Source organism: Mercenaria mercenaria, unplaced genomic scaffold (genome assembly GCF_021730395.1).
Source record: "Mercenaria mercenaria strain notata unplaced genomic scaffold, MADL_Memer_1 contig_3866, whole genome shotgun sequence".
Classification (NCBI taxonomy): Eukaryota; Metazoa; Mollusca; class Bivalvia; order Venerida; family Veneridae; genus Mercenaria; species Mercenaria mercenaria.
In genome coordinates, this window is record NW_026462047.1 from 1 (window position 1) to 18,852 (window position 18,852).

An 18,852-nucleotide genomic window follows, 5' to 3' on the forward strand; every position below is an offset into this window, starting at 1 on the left:
GATCTCGGTTCCTTTCGAAAACCGACTAGATTTCTTCATGGGTTCTAGAGTTACTGCCCCTGAAATGGGGAAAATTTTCTATTTTGGCACTTTCAGCCAAATAGAGGTTTCGTTTCTGCTTTGATTTGAAACAAACTTGGATGGAATAATAATCTTGATAATGTCTTGTCCTTGATAAAAACTGGGTCATGTCAGTTAAAAAACTAGGTCATCAGGTCAAGTCAAAGGAAAAGCTTATTATAACCTAGAGGTCACATTTATGACTTTATCTTCATGAAACTTTGTCAGCATGTTCATCTTGTTGATTTCTTGGCCAGTATTTCAACTGGGTCATATGAGGTCAAAAACAAGGTCATCTGGTCAAATCAAAGGAAAAGCTTGCTACCACTCTTGAGACCACATTTGAGACTCTGTCTTCCTGAAATTTGGTCAAAATGTTTATCTTGACGATTCCAAGGTCAGTTTAGAAACTGGGTCATGTAAGGTAAAAAATAAATCACCCGGTCATATCAAAGGAGAATCTTGTTAACACTCTTTTTCCTCTAATGTGTATAAAACTTTGTCAGAATGTTTTTCTGCATAAAATATCGCATGAATATTTTACTGGGTTATGTGGTGTCAGAAACTAGTTTACCGTGTCAAATCAAAGAATAAGCTTGCTTACACCCTGGAGGCACATTTTTATTCTATCTTCATAAAACTTGGTAAGAATGTTTGTTGTCATAAAGTCTTGGATGATTTTAAATCTGGGTGACATGGGATCAAAAACTAGGTCACTTGGTCAAATTAGAGGAAAAGCTTGAATAAAATCTAGAGGCCACTTTTTTGCTCCATTCTTCCAAAACCTTTATCAGAATGTTTTCATGAAATTTTGGATCTGGGTCATGTGGGGTAAAAAAAAAGAACTAGTTCACTAGGTCACATAAAAAAAATGCTTGTTTACACTCAAAAAGCCACATTATTGTCAAATCTTAATTAAAATTGGTCGGAATATTTGTCTCCATAAAATCACTAGGTAAAACATATTTACACCCTTATCGTGTGTTACTCAGGTGAGAGACCTAGGGCCATCTTGGCCCTCTTGTTGTTCGTTAAACAACAACTTTATATGAATAGATATTTGAATAATTTGGCACAAACAATCACAAGAACAAAACCATGTGCCATTTGCAAGAACCAACACCTGGCTTGAAGGTTAAGGTCAACTTGAAGATAAAATGTGTGTCCTGTCTATAATGTCTTTTACGCATGACAGTATATTCAATTACTTGGCATAAATGTTCACTGTTACAAGATGATGTGTCATGTGTAATATCCATACCTCATCCCTAACAGGCCAAGGTCACAGGCATCCTTTTATGCTCCCCGACGGGAAGTAGTAAATAGTCGCCTCCTTGAGCAACTTAAAAGAAAGTGAGGCCCATCTAACTGTAAAGAGAAAAAAAAATTAGATCAATAGCTTCCGTTAACAATAGATTATAGGTCGGTCCAGGGCCCCCTAAAAGCAAAGAAAATAACAAAAATAACCCCTCTTTCATTTCGATGGCATGTCCGTCCGTCTGTTCCTCTATCACATTTCTTGTCCGAAACATATTTGAAGCTACTAAGTTGCAATTCTCACAGTGATAAAGCTCAATCAGAGAAAGTGCAGCGATAAAGAACCATAACTCTAGATGGTTCTATTTTTTAATTATCTCTCCTTGCTTGTCTGATGCCTTAGTCCAAAATTATGAAAGAGATTGACTTGATACTTTACATATTGATAGAGGTCAGTGAGTCAAAGAACGCTAACTCTAGATGACCACATTTTTTAATTATCTATCCTTGTCTTAATACAAAGATAGAGGTTATTGAAAGGAAGAGCAGTAGCCAGACCTGTAATTCTAGATGATCCTATTTTTAGCTCACCTGAGCACAAAGCAGAATGTTTATCTTGATGATATTTTAGGTCAGGTTTGAAACCAGGTCACGTGGGGTCAAAAATAAGGTCACTAGGCCAGATCAAAGGAAAAGCTTGTGAAACTCTAGAGGCCACTGTTGTGACGCAGTCTTTATGAGGCTTGGTCAGAATTTTTGCCTTGATTATATCTCGGTCAAGTTCGAATCTAGGCTATGTGGGGTAAAAAACGTCAGCTGGTCAAATCGAACGAAACACTTGTTTACATCTTAAAGGGAAATGCAGTTTCGTTCTCATGTTAAATCCATCTGCTAGGATTCCTTAAATCATTTAAAGAAGTGAAAGAATTTACAAAATGAGACAGTAATAAGCATTTAAATATTTGATCAAAATGGTTGCAATTTTGTTTCCATGGCAACAAGAAACAAAAATGCGGATTTATGAAATTTCTAAATACATATTTGAAGTATTTTTACTTATTTCTGTAAATAATGTCTTTACTTTTTCCAGCAATAATAAAGGATATTACCATGTTTTACACATTATACTCAAAAACGTATGAAATTAATCCATGTTAAAGGTAATTTGCTTAATCAAGAATTCAACAGTGTGTAAATGACGTCATAAACACGTTAAAATGGCTTTCTCCATGATCAGCCATTTCCTTAAATTTAAACTGCCATATCTTTTTCAATAGTTGTCCGATTTAGAAAAAACATCAACGTTTTGAAAGCCTTGACGATGATTTTCATATTAAATTAACTTAAATTCAGGTATTCCTTGCCCTTTAAGGGACATATTTTTATTCTATCTTCATAAAACTTGGTCTGAAACGTTTGTTATCATGAAGTCTGATGATTTCAAATCTTTGTCACGCGAGGTCAAAAACTTGATCAGAATATTTATCTTCATGATCTTTAGGTCAGGTTCGAAACTGGGTAAGTGGGGTCAAAAATAAGGCCACTGAGCCAGATCAAAGGAAAAGCATGTGAACACTCTTAAGCCTCATTTGTGACTCAACCTTTATTAAACTTGTTCAGAATGTTTGTTTTGATATTATGTAGGTCACGTTTGAAACTGGGGTCATGCAGGGTCAAAAACTAGGTCACTAGGCCAGATCAAAAGAAAGTCTTGCCAACACACAAGATACCACAATTTAATTTTGAAACTCATAAGAATTTGTCAGAATGAATGTCTTGATGACTTATAAGTCAAGTCCATATCTGGGTCATTTACGGTTAAAAGCTAGGTTACCCGGTCAAATCAAAAGAAATACTTGATAACATTCCAGAGCCCATGTTTATGATACTATCTTTATGAAACTTGGTCCAAATAATGATTTTGATGTATTTTGCCCAAGTTCGAATCTGGATCATCTGGGATCAAAATCAAGGCCACCTGTAAACATCAAAAAGAAACATTGTGCATGCACTAGGGGCGGCATGTTTCATTTGATGTGCATGAAACTTGGCGAGATTATATGTCTGCATAAAATCTCGGATTAATGTTTATCTGGGCCATGAGGGTCAAAAACTAGGTCATCAGGTCAAATCAAAGGTAAAGCTTGTTTACAATTTAGGGGCACATTTTATAATTCTATCTTCATAAAAGTTGGTCAAAAAGTTTTGATATTATGAAGTCTTGGGTGATTTGAAATTTTGAAATTTGAAAAACGTGGGGTAAAAACTAGTTTACTAGGTCAAATCAAAGTAAAAGTTTGTATGCACACTAGAGGCCTTTTTTTTGCTCCAATCTTTACGAAACTCTGTCAAAATGTTTGTTTTCATGAAAGTTTGGACAAGTTTGAATCTGAGTCATGTATGGTTTAAAACAAGTTCACTAGTTCAAATCGAAGAAATTGCTTGTTTACACTCAAGAGGCCACATCTTTTGGTCCAATCTTTATGAAAATTGGTCAGAGTATTTGTCTTCATGAACTCACTAGGTAAACCATGTTTACACTGTTATGGTGTGTTACTCAGGTGTGCGACTTAGGGTCATCTTGGCCTTCTTGTTTAATTATCTTCCCTTTTGTGAAAAAAAAAATGTTCAGAGCATAACTTTAAATCTATATGAGAGTTTAACCAAGTACTTTACATATTCAGGGAAATCAAATGTCAAAGTACATTTACACTAACTTACCCTGTTTTTGAATTTCTATATATGTATGAAAAGTTTTCCGACGTATTACTTGAAAAGTATTAAAATCATTGACTCAATACTTCACACATATGTAGAGAAAGTGCAGTAACTAAGAACCATAACACTAGCTGGCCACATTTCTAATTACCTTCCTTTCTTTTGAAAAGTTTGTACAAAGATTCTTTCCTTCACAGTGACTATAAAACTTTAAATTCTTATTGAACACATTTGGGAGTGCAGTAAAATAAACAATAACTGTGACCCTATTTTTATTATCTCCCTCATGTATAAAAGATCTTGAAAACTATATAAAAGATTGACTTTATACTTAACACATTTATTAAGGTTTTTGAGAGAAAATGCAATAATTAAAACTCATAACTCTATCTGAACCTGTTTTTGAGACCCCACCCCCTTTTTGATATCTGCTTCGGGGAGCATCTGTCGGTGTTACAGATTGTCTTGTTTGTACATACTTTCCTCCCATATATGCACTCTGAACTGTGACGTTAAACCAGGGTTGCATGTACTTGGTATTCGCCCTATTGCAACATTAACTTGACAGCAATATTTTCATTGCAGAAGAAAGATGTTACTGTTCCTGTTTAAAAGTCATTATGAGTTTAAACAAAGGGTAAATCAGTATTGTCGAATATATAAAACTGTCTTTGTGTTCTCATTTCACTATTGTGGTTCATATAAATGATTAAGAGCGATGGAGATTTTAGCTGGAATATTGACAGAATAAGTAGAGCTGTCCTACTCACCACGGCATCGGTGCCACCTTGATTAAGTTTTTCCGCTGGAATTGGGCCCATTATAGCCAAGGTCAAGGTTATAAAATTGTTATACTTGGTATTATTTACATGTTAATTTTTCTCGAAAGCTTCGTTTATAGACATTTCTTTGGGACATGAAAAGATAATAACTTGAAATTAAAAATGTTTCTTTGAAATCATTATCTGCATGTGTGGTTACAATCCCCATAAACCTAACTGTATTTTTGACAGAATCATGCCTCTTTCATACAGATTTTTGGCAATCTTCACTTTCTGGATAAAGACTTGAAACTTAAAACGTATCTTTACCATCATCATCTGCATGTGTGGTAACAATCCCAATAGCTCTAATTTGTGTTCTCGACAGAATTATGCCCCGTGGTATATCTTCCTTTAAAGTAAAGGTCTCTTATTGAGACATGTAATCATTTTACTGTCAAATCGCCGAATAGCGGACAGCTCTTGTTGGGCTTGGAAATTGATTCAGTTTTCGTACCAGTTCATATTTTGTGTAAAATGTTTGACATATATCTTTGAAACTTTTATCACTTTTCATTTATCAGTCTCTTTCTGTAGGCAAGAGTACATTACTCTGTCAAATATTTTGGTTAAATAATGGCCCTTTTTGCACTTAGAATTGTTTCAGTTTTTACACAAGTTCATATTTTGTCTAAACTGTTTGGCCTATAGATTTAAAACTTTGACCGCCACCAATTACCACCATAGTCGTCCTATGTAGGCAAGACTACGTAATAAGGACAAGGACTTTGGCCCAGTTATGACACCTTTTCGACATAGAAATTAGTTAAAATAATAATAAGATACATTTTCCATATAGTGCAAAACGTATCAAGTTTCACATAATATACAGGTACACATTATTTGCCTTATCTTTTTTCCACATTTACTTCTATTCTTCAAATAATCGCACACAACCCTTGTTAAAAATAAATATAGTATAGCATAGATATAATTAAACAATCCCTGATTAGCGGATTTTATGTCTTCTACATGTGGCAATGGGCTGTCGTATTTTGGCAACCGTGACCGATTGATTTAAGGTCGCTGATATCAAATCACTTGCCCTTCACCGATGTGAATTCGAGCCTCACTCGGGGAGTTGAATTTTTAATGTGAGGAAGCCATCCAGCTGGCTTAAGGAAAGCCGATGTTTCTACTTAGGTGTAAGCCCGTGATGAAAAATAGCACGGAGGGGTACCTTGGTGCTTAATCTACCACCAAGCTGGAATGTCGCAATATGACCTATAATTTTGTCGGTGCGACGTTAAACTCAACTGTTGAGGATCTTCTGTCATCATGAGTCTCTGCCGTTCGTCTATACTATACATAACAATAAATTTGACATATGACAGTACGCAGATTAAAAGTACTTCTTGTCCATATCGTCAAATTGCAGATAATATATTGCTAGAATATAGCCTGAAATGTTCCACACATTTTTAAGAACAAAAAAAAAAAAAAAGACCGAAAGGTTGGATATATATTTTATTTTCCAAATATGAGATACCACAGCAAAATAAAATTACATGTACATATAGTAAATATTTGTCATAAGGTACATAAAATAAGCATTTGTCATGAAATAATGTAGGGATAATACACGTTTTTTTTTGTGTGTTAACGTCTGCAGAAGCCCGCGGGATTGCTTGTTACCCTCGACCTTCGGTCTCGGTCACAAACATATCCCGCGGGCTCCTGCAGGCGTTAATACACAAAACAAACGTGTATTGTCGCTATTCTTGCATAAAAATAAATATCCATAACCGGGGCACACATAACAACAACAGTACTAAAAGCGTGATTTGAAGGTTTTTGAGCATCTTATTTTTATTTTTAGTTATTACAAACGTTACATTACACATAATTTTGCATATAACTAAAAAATTTGATAAACAGGAACACAATTATTTTAAGAATAACAACTTTACATTCGAATTATTTTGAGTACGAACAAACAGAGTACGGATGAGTACGAAGCTAGTGACTAGCTTTCGAGGTTTATTATATGAATTCTGCGAACAATCAGGTAAAAACAAACCGACTGATACTAACAAAATCATTAATATAATACCTAAAAACGGACAATAGCACAAGTTACACGCGATACTTATTTATTCACAGTTATTTACAATAACTGAACAGACGCTTTGTAAGGGGAGTAAACTCTAGAGAAGCTAGTGCGTACATTGATGGGAGCAGTACCTTTGGGGTTGGAAACTGATACAGCTAAACATACTATGGATTACATTGTATCTATAATGCTACAAGAAGAGGTTATTATGATTATGGAAGAAACAAGATGCAGATGCCAAATATCAGTCTGCGCAGAAATACATACATACGTCTCTGGCAAAGCATTTCAAAAATAAAAATCATGCATTAACAGCACGTGAACTGCCTTGTTTGCACACGATTTTCCCCCCGTTTATACATGGGCGGATCCAGTGAAAAAAGTAGTTTTTATGCAAGAATATCCAATAAAATAAAAACAGTAGGAGTCTTGAATTTAGAATACTCCTACACTGTGGCGATTTTGCTCATTATTGGCAATCTAATTGGTTTAGTCGAGCCATTCATAAGAAGTTGTTTTCAAAATATTTGACAGACAGCAATAAGATATAAAGAAACTTCGGCAGAATATACACAATGCATGAACACTGAAAAAATTATTCAATTTTATAATGTCTTTATGCGCCTCATTAAATTTGATCTATGATCTCTTTAACTCGATATGAAAGTATCATATCAAACGACCGATATGAAAAATGATATCACATGCACAGAAATCCAGAATATCAATTTTTCAAGATAATTTCGCGAGGAGATATTAAATCAATGGAGAATACGATATAATGTTCAAGTTAAACCAACGGGAAAATTGCATAGGGGATTGGGCATGGTATTGTAAAGAATATCAAGTTAAAACGAAGAAATATTTAGTTAACATAACTAAAGGAAAAAGTCAAACTACAAGCACACTATTACGCAATAATAAAATTTCTTGGATACGTAGCTGATATAAACAGAAATACATGAGTAAACATGAATTATGAAACGCGCGCACACACACAGTACATGTTATGACTCTATATTACACATAATTGAGAATTTTTTTGAAATTTCAATGTTGGATACATGTCTTTATTTAACTTTCTTTTTTCATTATTCGCTTTATCCTTTTTATATGTTTACCTGTATGCATTAATTAATATAACAATCTATAGGATATTACAATTTTTCCATCTGCCATATTGTTTTCGGAAATTTGTTTTTGTTGTTTCATACAGAAAATGACGAACACTCCAACAAATCTTAATATCTGTAATGCAAAATCGAAACGAAAATTATCTACCTTAGCTGTGTTTTTGGAACTCACGCGACAAGAGAACATATTTATATGCGTTATTTAAATCTATCCTTGCGAGCCTGCTTTATTTTTCATGTTTCCTTATGTATAATATATGAATTTATTTTGATTTTGTTTGACTTTCTTTATTCAGCACTATCAATCATTATGAACATTGGCGTTGAACAAGTGCAACTCTGTTTTCCGTTAAAGCTACACGTTCACACATTTCCGGCAATTTTTTTTCTCAAGTTAGGGTACTGTTAAAATGACCAGTTGAACAAAATGTTTAGGCATACATTTTTAGCAATACATACTGATAATGATATAAAAATATTGTGCAGAAAGGAAACTTTTTGCAATGCCTTTGAAATAATGGTGAAAACCAACATTATGCCTGCTCTTTTTACAAATATCCATCACTTACTTTCACTTACTTTACAATTTTTAACGTCATAGATACGTTCTATGCTAAACTTGGTGGACATGGACATGTTTGAAAATTTCACCTAAACTCAGGGCGAGTTTTTATAAAGTCATAAAATCTTGAAAACGCCTTTGATATTTAATTTTTTTTTCAAATTGGTTAAGTACTATATACCATAATATATGAATACTTTTTATCAAGTGCCTGTTAATATGAAAAATGTGGGCTTAATATCAAAATTTATACCCTTCATTAAAACAAAATCTATATTCATATTTTCTCATAAATGGGACAACCACTTTAAGTTTCATGTAAGTTCCCTTTAATTATCACACGGGCAATGAAAATACACAAAGGAAAAAAAAAACAACAAAATATTTCAATTCAAATACCAAACATTTTCGTCTACACGCTGACTATACAAGTGGTGTCAGATTGGCACACTATAAAAAAAAACGAAAATTTAATATAAATGAATGCTTTTTTCTTTCCTTAATAATGACAGTACGCAGAAAGATCATGAGCATATAATAAAATAGTTACATCAGCTATCTGAAAGTGTTTTTATTTAACATGTTTAGTTTAACGTCTTCACATACACCAGATGTGGTGATGGGACATATTCCGACAATGTCCCTATGAATAGTTTGGTATCGCTTCTTCGCTCACTTTTTTTTGCGCTAGAAAAGAAAACATCTTAATAAAATAACAAGACATGTATTTGTCACAGTATAGTTCTCTGACAGATATGATAAAGTTGACAGAAAATTCGTATATTCAAAACCTTAAATTTGCAAAATTATGTAACAGACTCAAAATACTTCAGCTCTGACCTGGAATCGAACCCTTATACTCCACTCTACAACATTCACACTCTCATTTTAGAAATTATCCTCGATTTCCAGGAGTTTGAGCCTTTGTAAGACGTTCCAAGGTGTTTATTCATATCTGCTCGTGTATTAGAAACTTAGGTCGCCAGATGCAACAGACTGAAAATACTTCAGCCCTGATCGGAAATCGAACCCGGGACCTCTCACACCTAAGGCGGACACTCTACCACGTCGCTACAAAAGCTAGCTCAATAGCAAAGCATGTATAGGTGTACCCTTATACTCTAGCTACCCGCTTATATAACCCCGTCTCTCCCCTTTCAGAATTTGCCCTCGAATTCCAGAAGTTTGAACCTCTGTGAGACGTTCCAGGGTGTTTATTTAAATCTACTCGTGAGTTATTTCCATTGGGCGCCAAATGTAACAGACTGAAAATACTTCAGCCCTAACCGGGAGGGAATCCAACCCAGTACCTCTCAAACGTAAATCGCTATAAAAGCTAGCTGAATAGCAAGGAAGTATGAGTGGGGGCCTCTGTGGTCGAGTGGTTAAGGTCGCTGACTTCAAATCACCTGCTCCTCATCGATGTGGGTTCGATCCTTACCCTGGGCGTTGAATTCTTCATGTGAGGAAGCCATCCGGCTGGCTTACGGAAAATCGGTGGTTCTAACAAGGCGCCCTTGATGAAAAATTGCACGGAGGGGCACCTGGGGTCTTACACCACCAGCAAAACTGGAATGGTGCGATATGAATGAAAATTGTGTCGGTGCGACATTAAACCTATAAAGGAAGTATGAGTGCAATATTATACTCTACCCTGCTACACTAAAATCGCATTTTGTTATATTTATAACGATACAGAGGATATCTCTTTTCCGTATAAAAGCTGCAGGAGAAGGTCGGACAAAACGGTAAAAGCAAGATTTTTTCCTAGTCGATAAAAAATGGCGGTTTTTGATTAAAACTCTCGGACATGTTTCAGAAAGTATCGTACTTATTTTTATGTAATAAAGGATCAAGTGCTCAACTCCATGGTGTGACCAGATGTGTAAACAACCCTCTCGTTTTACTGCTAGAATAACAATAAAATAGATGTAACCATCCATCCAGATGTTAGTTTACAAACGGAAATTCCGATAATTGTTCGTTTTCAAACATTTTTTCCAGCGAAAGTAGATATATAGTGTATAATGTTAGAAAACAACTATCGTTCAATTCTAATAACAAAAAAAAAAACAGGATCAAGTTCGATTATGCATCCTACGGACAACTTTGGGCAAGTTCCTCTCAATTTTAATTTGTCTGTTTGTTTGTTTGTTTAGGTTTAAAGCCGCTTTTTCAGCAGTATTTCAGTTCTGTAACGGCGGGCAGTTAACTTAACCAGTGTTCCTCGATTCTGTACCAGTACAAATATGTTCTCCGCAAGTATCTGCCACGCGATGTGTAGATCGGCGCTCTACCTACTGAGCTTAGGAAATATTAAGTAGGAAAACATTTGTATATTTGTTTCAGCATGACGTACCTCTGATATAAGAAATTGAAGTAAATATTTTTCGAAAACTGTCTCAAATTTAAATAATACTAATTTTTTGCAACAGAGTATTCAGGGTGGGGAAAATTTAATGATAAGATAGTTAAAACTGGAAACAGCATAAATAGACCTTTCTGAAAGATCAAAAACTGTTGCTGTATTGCATAAGAAAATGTAAATAAACCTATTTTGTATTATTTTTACTTTTTCTTCCATTTATTTAAATTATGCATTCTTGGAAAGTATCTATCTGGCAGCCGTTGCACATCAGCTGCCTCAAGAATTATTGCAAGAGTTCGAAAGTAGCATCTTTGTGCTAAAGCAGTCAAACACCAGATTCAAACAGGTGGGTGCTGATCAATGCCAAGAATGGTTGAATTTAACTTAGAAGAAAGATGGAGGAATGATTGGTATAACGAGATCCCCTATATCTTTGACAAGATGGTCTTTATCATACAACCTGAGGCCGGTCTAATGTGGCTAATCCACATTTACAAAGTGAAAGTTTGCTGTATATAGCAAATTAAACCATTGACACTGACATTATAGAAAAGCCTCTATTGACAATCTTGTCAGAAAGAAACCCAGAGAGAGAATGTGTCAATTGTTCAGCCATGTGACACAATAGTAAAGAACAATATATTAACTTTTGCTTCTTTGTACAAAGTGATTAAGCATCAAAGTCAACAGTAAGTGTTGAAAAGTACAAAATATTAAAAGCTGAATCGAAATACCCCACGTTCTTTAGTGACTGCATATAAGATATGCATGGATGTTAATGTTAATAAGGATGAAATACTAAATTTTAACACGAATTTCTGCCAGTTTTTAACATTTCTGAAACAAGTGGCACTCTCACAAAGGGAAAGAAATCCATATTGTTAGATGAACTTGTCAAGGACATTGAGATGAGTGACCAAATAACCAGACAAGGAAAGTTTGTATGCATTGTAAATGGCCAAGCGTTAGTACAAAGCCTGAGAATAGAAGGAGAACAAAACATTTGGCCAGTAGTTTTGAACAAAGGAAACAAATTATAGTGTTTGACTGGTATAGGCATGAGTCGATAAAATCAAACAACAGGAAACAATGCACAATAACATATCCACCAGTGAGGAGAGTAATTGAAACTTAGGATGTTTCATTACCAAAAATATGGTGTAAGATTTTAGTGCAAGTAACATTGACTTGGCTTATTTTATTAGATGCAAAATGTTAGAAGGTCTTCGACATGGACATTCGTCGTGACATAATGCAAAAAAATATGGCAAAGATACTGTAAGCTCTGGTATGCCAACAAGAAATCTTTCCAATTCTAGACCTGTCTGCACGTACCGACAGATGAAAGGTGATAGATGTCATACCTAACCTAGCTAGTTCTTATTAGCCGTGATTCCCATTCCTCAATCTTGTATGCTGCTTATTGATTGCAAGTAAACGTATGGATGTATGATCCTAAGACATAAATGTAAACAGGGCTTTTGTTCATTAATATACCGGTATGTCAATACGATAAAAGCATTCCTTGTCCATTTATATTACTGAAAATAAATGTCAGAACCTTAAACAAATTCCAGCATGTTATGGTTACTTATGTGATATAGAAAAAGGTATTCATAAGAAATTCCAAACTCTGAAAATTAGGTGATATTTCAGGGTAGGACAACTTCTTTAGATCTTAATTAAACTAATAGACCAACATCATTTAAACAAGAGATTAGTATCATTTCTTTATGCACATGCAAACATTACGTAATAGAGCAGTTCAAGATGCATTTTATAAAGAATTGCAGTAACTGTTTATGAATTTCGAGCAAACATTGATGTAACCAGGCAAGTACCCCAACCATTTGCAGTAACAATGTGAATACATTTGTTTTTATCAATTCCCCGTGAATGTTTTATCTTATTTTGCATTGAAATACACATGTTTGGTGTTCAGTTCTTTCAACTTAAAGGTGGTCAATCACATTTAAACAACATTTAATGACATTTTTTACTTTTTGTATATTCTGGTAGAGAATTATTTAAGGAACAAAAAGACAGATTACATAGAGATAGATTCCTATTTGAAATGTATATTTTATTATTTTTATAAAATTTTGTAATTACTCCCCTTTAATATGAAAGTATATAAAAAGCTGGGTATTTCTTTTTATTTCGATACAATGTCTAGTTTTACATTTGCATTTGATAGACATATCAACTATTGAACAATCTGAACCAAAATGCAAGTTTAAAAGCTGTGTGTAGCTTCTGAATTCATTTATTTCCAATCTATCTTGGTTGCGCAACCAAGATAGGCAAAGGGAGGTAATAATAATTTTTCAAACTTGCGTTTCTAATGAATTCCATCTAAATACATAATTTTAAATGCAAATATTTTACAAATATATTACAATATGTCTAATATTTATACATTTCCTTAGGCAAAGTATGTTTATCAAATTTATACTTATGATAAAATAACTCTATCTTGGCTGGACAACAAGGATAGGAAAATGAAATTTTAAAAATACCTCCAGTGAAAATCTAATTTGTATTAAGTGTTAAGTGAACATAAATGAGTGTAAATGATCAGATGCTAAAGTTTCGAACAAATCCGTTACATGGCCAAAATCTGATTATCCACCTTTAAATGTTAACAAGTTTCTTGTATGATTTTGATTAGAAATTCTATGTCTTTCTGGAAATCTTTTTTTTTTTCTGTTATTCAATGCAAACATTTATGTTGAAGTAAACTAGTAGTAGAACATTACATCATATATTACACAGAATCGGCCAAATACGTTTAGACGTTACTTCGAAATTTCAGATTTCACAAAACTGTGCCGTGATAATTTTTAGGACTTTTTTCTGTGATTCATTACATTACATTACTTATTTGTACTAAAGATATCTTAATTTGGTGGCTATTTTGTTTTCGACATTTTGACCTTTAAAGATAATTTGTCAGACAACTAACATATATTTTTCAACTCAGCATACTTAAATTATACTAAAAAGGTCTATTGAACCAGATACTAACAAAATGCCTGTACCTGTGACATTTATTGGAATATGGACTAGACTATCAAATATTTTAGCTGTTTTTCATAATCAAGGTATATGGAGTTATATGGGAATCTTTTAAACAAATTACAAACTTTGTGATTTCCTAATCATTTATAGTCTAACGAAAGTACATTAAAACCGAAACAAAACATACCTATTGCATGAGGTAAATAGTTTCAGAGTAAGTAGACAATGCTATTGTATCCATGTATCTAATTTGAAAACAAAATGTGTAAAATAAAAGAAATCCCAAGAAAATGTGTCAATGTTTATAATTGTTTTGACTGGCCAACTTCCTGTATAAATTTAGAAAGGTCAAAATTAAGTGCGAGCTCAGTGGTCCAAAGGTAACACTACCTGACTACAAAACCAGGGATGTGAGTTCGATACCCCGCTTCTCCAATTTTTTTTTTACTAAATTGGGTAATTGTTCCTTGTGTGCGTGCTTTACACCTGGCACACTAAATAGCAAGGGAAGCTTTTTGATTTAAAGCGTCTTCTGCATCTTGCACTATTCTATCAGTAATATTACTGGCAACCTTCTTGAGCAGCAGCCCATTTAATTTTTTTTCTGATTAGATGTTCTTTCTAATTCGTTTGTCATAATGGTAAGCTCATTATTTTCCATCCTGTTACTGGTTATTGAAAATGCTGAATAATTTATTGCAGGTACATATTATTTTGTCTATTTTCACTTCATTGAGGGGTTCGATTGGTATACCTTTTAACACAAATGCAAAACGTGTTGAACAAAAATACTGATTTAGTAACATGTATTCATGTTAAGATTCGCACAAGCTCATGTTTATTCTGAGGCAGATACAGGCAAAAACAATTGCGACAAAGACGAGAAGTTGGTAATTCAGACATGTGCTTTGAAGAGTCGGATAAAATGTCAGAGACGGAAAGCTTTGAATAAATTATAAATTAAGTGAAATTCTCAATATCCAATGTTTCATTTCTATGACAAATTGATATGGCAAAATGTATTTATTCAAAACTCAGTACTATAAAATGACGAAAATGAAATTGGTACTACATTTAGTAAGTTTTTTAAGTTATCCGTAGGATGCAAAACCGAACATGAACATGTTTTCTTTTTGGTCATATTGTCCTTTCAAGTATGGGAAAACCCTGAGCCCTTGATTTAATTTTGAAAATAATACAGGTGTATTTTATACCAAATCATTATGGGGATTTCAATTTGTAAAGACATATTTGTTTTACATTGAATTATTCAACTAGAGCTGCTTTTGAGAAAAGCGCATGCCTCCCATAACTGACTTATCATCGAAATAGTAAGTTAGTCTTAATAAACTTTTTACTCCCTACAAATATACCTTTTAAAAGTACAAAGGCTTATACTGGGTCATTCAAAGGACCATAATTCTGAAGTGTCTGGGTCGATTTGGCTAGCTAATGAACTTGTAAGAAGCGTTATGATTGGTAAAGATCGGATGAGAACTGTTTAACTTACAGCGCGAACAAGAGAAAAAAATCCAATTTTCGGTAATTCAAGGACCGTAATTTCGAGGACTTATAATCAAACACGTTTTGTTCACGTTTGGTGAATATCGATGAAAAATGTTTGAATTACAGCGCGGGCAGGATTTCTCTCTCTCTTTCTCTCTCACACACACACACACACACACACACACTTTAACCAATTTCTGTTTTAAGTCACTGTAAATATGTAAATGCCTTTTGAATTGAATTTCATAAATTTTAATATACTAACATTAGATTCAAAGAAAAATGATTATTCAGCTTTTAATTAATATAGTACAAATGTAATCTTAAAACATATTTAACTAAAAGATTGTACATAGCTCATGTTCCTAGAATGCTGATTAAAATATAGACAGATAAGTTTCGAAGATGTTACAAGTTTTTGAGCCAGAGAAAATCGTTCAGTTTTTTTCTTTATGTTCACTTTTACGCTGCTTTTATCTTGCGTTAATAATGTTGCTTTGAATTTTACTTTTCCTAGCTCGTAAGATTAGTGGATGTTAGAAGTTAAATGTATATTACCATATTCGAAGTACTCTGCTTCTTGACATTGTTCAGTCATCTCTGTTCTAATAAAGCTATCTTGTACAAACAATTCTCTGCAATTAAATTGAAATATGATTAATATCTACATATAAAGTTAACGCTTTTATAATCATTTAAGTTCTTTCTTAAAGCAAGGCAAATTAAAGCAAGTGCCAAAACCGTTCATTTCACTAAACATCAAACGGAACGTTGGTAATTATCCATTTCTTGCCTACCAAGCGGGGAAAATATACATTCGTCCGAGCACACGCCTGGGTTTCCCTGTAGAAAGACCTTGTCTAAAATAGCGTGTACTTTGGTAACGTCACTTTTACTGTCATAAACTATAAATTGAAATAGTGCCGCCTGAAAATACTCAAATCTATTTGTCACCACGTGATAGGCAAGAAAAAAGTTCTGTGAAAGACTTCGGGACAACTTGGAAAAAAACCTAACGCTCGGTATTTTGTTCCACACTGACCCTTTGATAGGAAAAAACCCGTATTAAACGGACATATATGTAAGATTTTTTTATTCTTGCCTATCTACTGGAGAAAAACAGTGTTGTCTAGGTAGTATACTAGCTTCTTAATTCATTTTATTTCATTTCTTGTCAAATAAGTATGACATACATGTAATTATATTGGACATATATTTATTTAAAATATAAAGTGTTTATTATTTTGATTATAAAATTATTGTCTTTTCAATGGCTATTATACATATTTCTCTAAGATCATTGAAACTATAACAGGTTTATAGAACCTATTAACAGTGCATTGGAAATTTTATACTTGACTTTCCACTTAGGTTACTATTCAAAGGACAGTCACTAATAATTTCTCCAACCTTCGCAATCAATATTCACATAACCATATATATGCGTTAAACTTAATTTCTTTCACTCTCATTTATTAGAAAGAAAATGCGAATGCGTTTTATCTTCTAGCCTCGGCGGCGTGTTCAGTAGAAGAACAATTTGCTAATGTAGATACTTTTATTCTAGGAGGATTTTATTTTTGTTGATATGAAAGTAAGACTAACCTTAATATCTCCGTGTATCTTTCTGTTTCTTTTTTCACAGAAGGTCGGGATTGTATGCGTTTAAGCGCTTCCTTTAGTTTCCTGTTCTCTCTCTCTAAACTGCTTATTCTTTCGTCATATTCGTCTTCAATCTGCCTCCTTATTTCCTCTGAGTTTCCATTTATCCACTTAAAAAGATTTGACTTTATCAGTAAATGTAAGGATATACTCGTCAATTACCAACAGAGCTTCGAAGTTTTCGTTAATGTCATTATATAAAATAATCAAAAGCATCGATGTTTAGTTTCATGTAACCTAACAGGATCTTTAAAGAATAGACTTTGATAAAATTAGATAAAACATACAATTACAATACCTCCTTTTCCCAATCTTCTAAGAGCTTCTCATAAATCGATTCAAGATCTTTCGGTGTTTCTTCTTTATACTTCTGAAACCATTCTGTCCATTCTTGTTTTATGGTTATTGACAACGACGAGAACTTTGCAACTAAAGTCTTTATTGTTCCCTCTTGCTAAAATGAATTGTGATAAATTGATAAAAATGTAATCATATAATTTGTAAACATATCAATTTGATGCCATAATTTAGTCTTGGCTTGGAATTTTCAATCGTACAAAACACATACGAGGGCTGATTCACAATATGTTTTCAACTAGAATTCGCATAAAGGAATTTATTATTGAATATGTTAGGCATAAATTGATGGAATGGCATAATCTATGAAAAAGTTTAACTATGTTAAAGATAGCTTGATAGACTTTAAATTGTTTACTGTAAAACCCAACTTTCAATTCCCAAGCCACAGTAACTTCGAAATTTTTAAAGCAAAGGATTTATCAGGAAATGAAATTGTATTGAATATAATACTCCTCGTTCTGTGTATCAGCTATAATCTAAATAACGCGTTGATATGTGTAGCAAGATACTTGACATCAATAATTGAATCAAATGCGATCTAGGAGCAATACCATGTATTCTACACAGTTTGAACAAACTCAAGAGAAACTGTAGGAGTTATTTGGAATATAAATATATGACAGATAAATGGACCGACGCATAGACCCAATCGGGAATATCATGAAATGCGTTTACTTGATGTCATCAAATTTTAACACATTTTTTCGCCGATGAGATCGAATTCGAAATCAGCACTACTCTCTTCTTTGTCCGCACTGTTTTATTTATAAAACACAAAGTAGGCGTGTACAAAACTGTAAATGCTTCTAATTGGTGTTACTCTTTTTGTTTATCGAGATGCTTGATCGAGAGAGTGGTTAGCTTTTAAATATCGGAGAAATTGTAATGCATAAATTAACAAACACTTTGAAGCCCAATTTCTTTTAATGAAATAAGGTGAGGTACTTACCATTTTCAGCGCATTCACTTTTTTCTTTAGATCAGCAATTTCTGAATCATGCTGTTTTTTGATGTTCATCTTTTCCTTGATAAAGTCGTCCTCAGCCTAAATATCAAATGTTCGAATATTTGCTGAAGTACAATGATCTCCTAAATTCATATCGATATTATGAAGCATATTACATGGGCGTGTTTTCATACTGAATTTATTAAACGAGTTTAGCAGGATAATAAAATGCGAGGCTCTGTAAATTCAATAAGGAAAGGCACAAATATATTCTTCTTTTAATCACATGGAAGCTGCTGTAACACCTATTACACACCTAGTAAATTCGACAATCGTTTCCTACATTTAAATATGGCAATTTCTGCTGCATAACTTGTTACATATT

General features: G+C 33.5%; 1 protein-coding gene across 1 annotated transcript; it reads right to left on the reverse strand.

Moving 5' to 3' along the window:
• Window positions 1-6,318: 6,318 nt before the first annotated feature.
• On the reverse strand, window positions 6,319-18,562 carry LOC128553469 (uncharacterized). The gene is made up of 5 exons (XM_053534625.1): window positions 18,471-18,562; window positions 17,460-17,615; window positions 17,105-17,271; window positions 16,058-16,134; window positions 6,319-9,291 (listed from the first exon to the last, which is right to left on the reverse strand). The coding sequence occupies exons 1-5, from the start codon at window positions 18,537-18,539 to the stop codon at window positions 9,248-9,250; spliced, it is 513 nt and encodes a 170-aa protein (XP_053390600.1). The 5' UTR covers window positions 18,540-18,562; the 3' UTR covers window positions 6,319-9,247.
• Window positions 18,563-18,852: the final 290 nt, after the last annotated feature.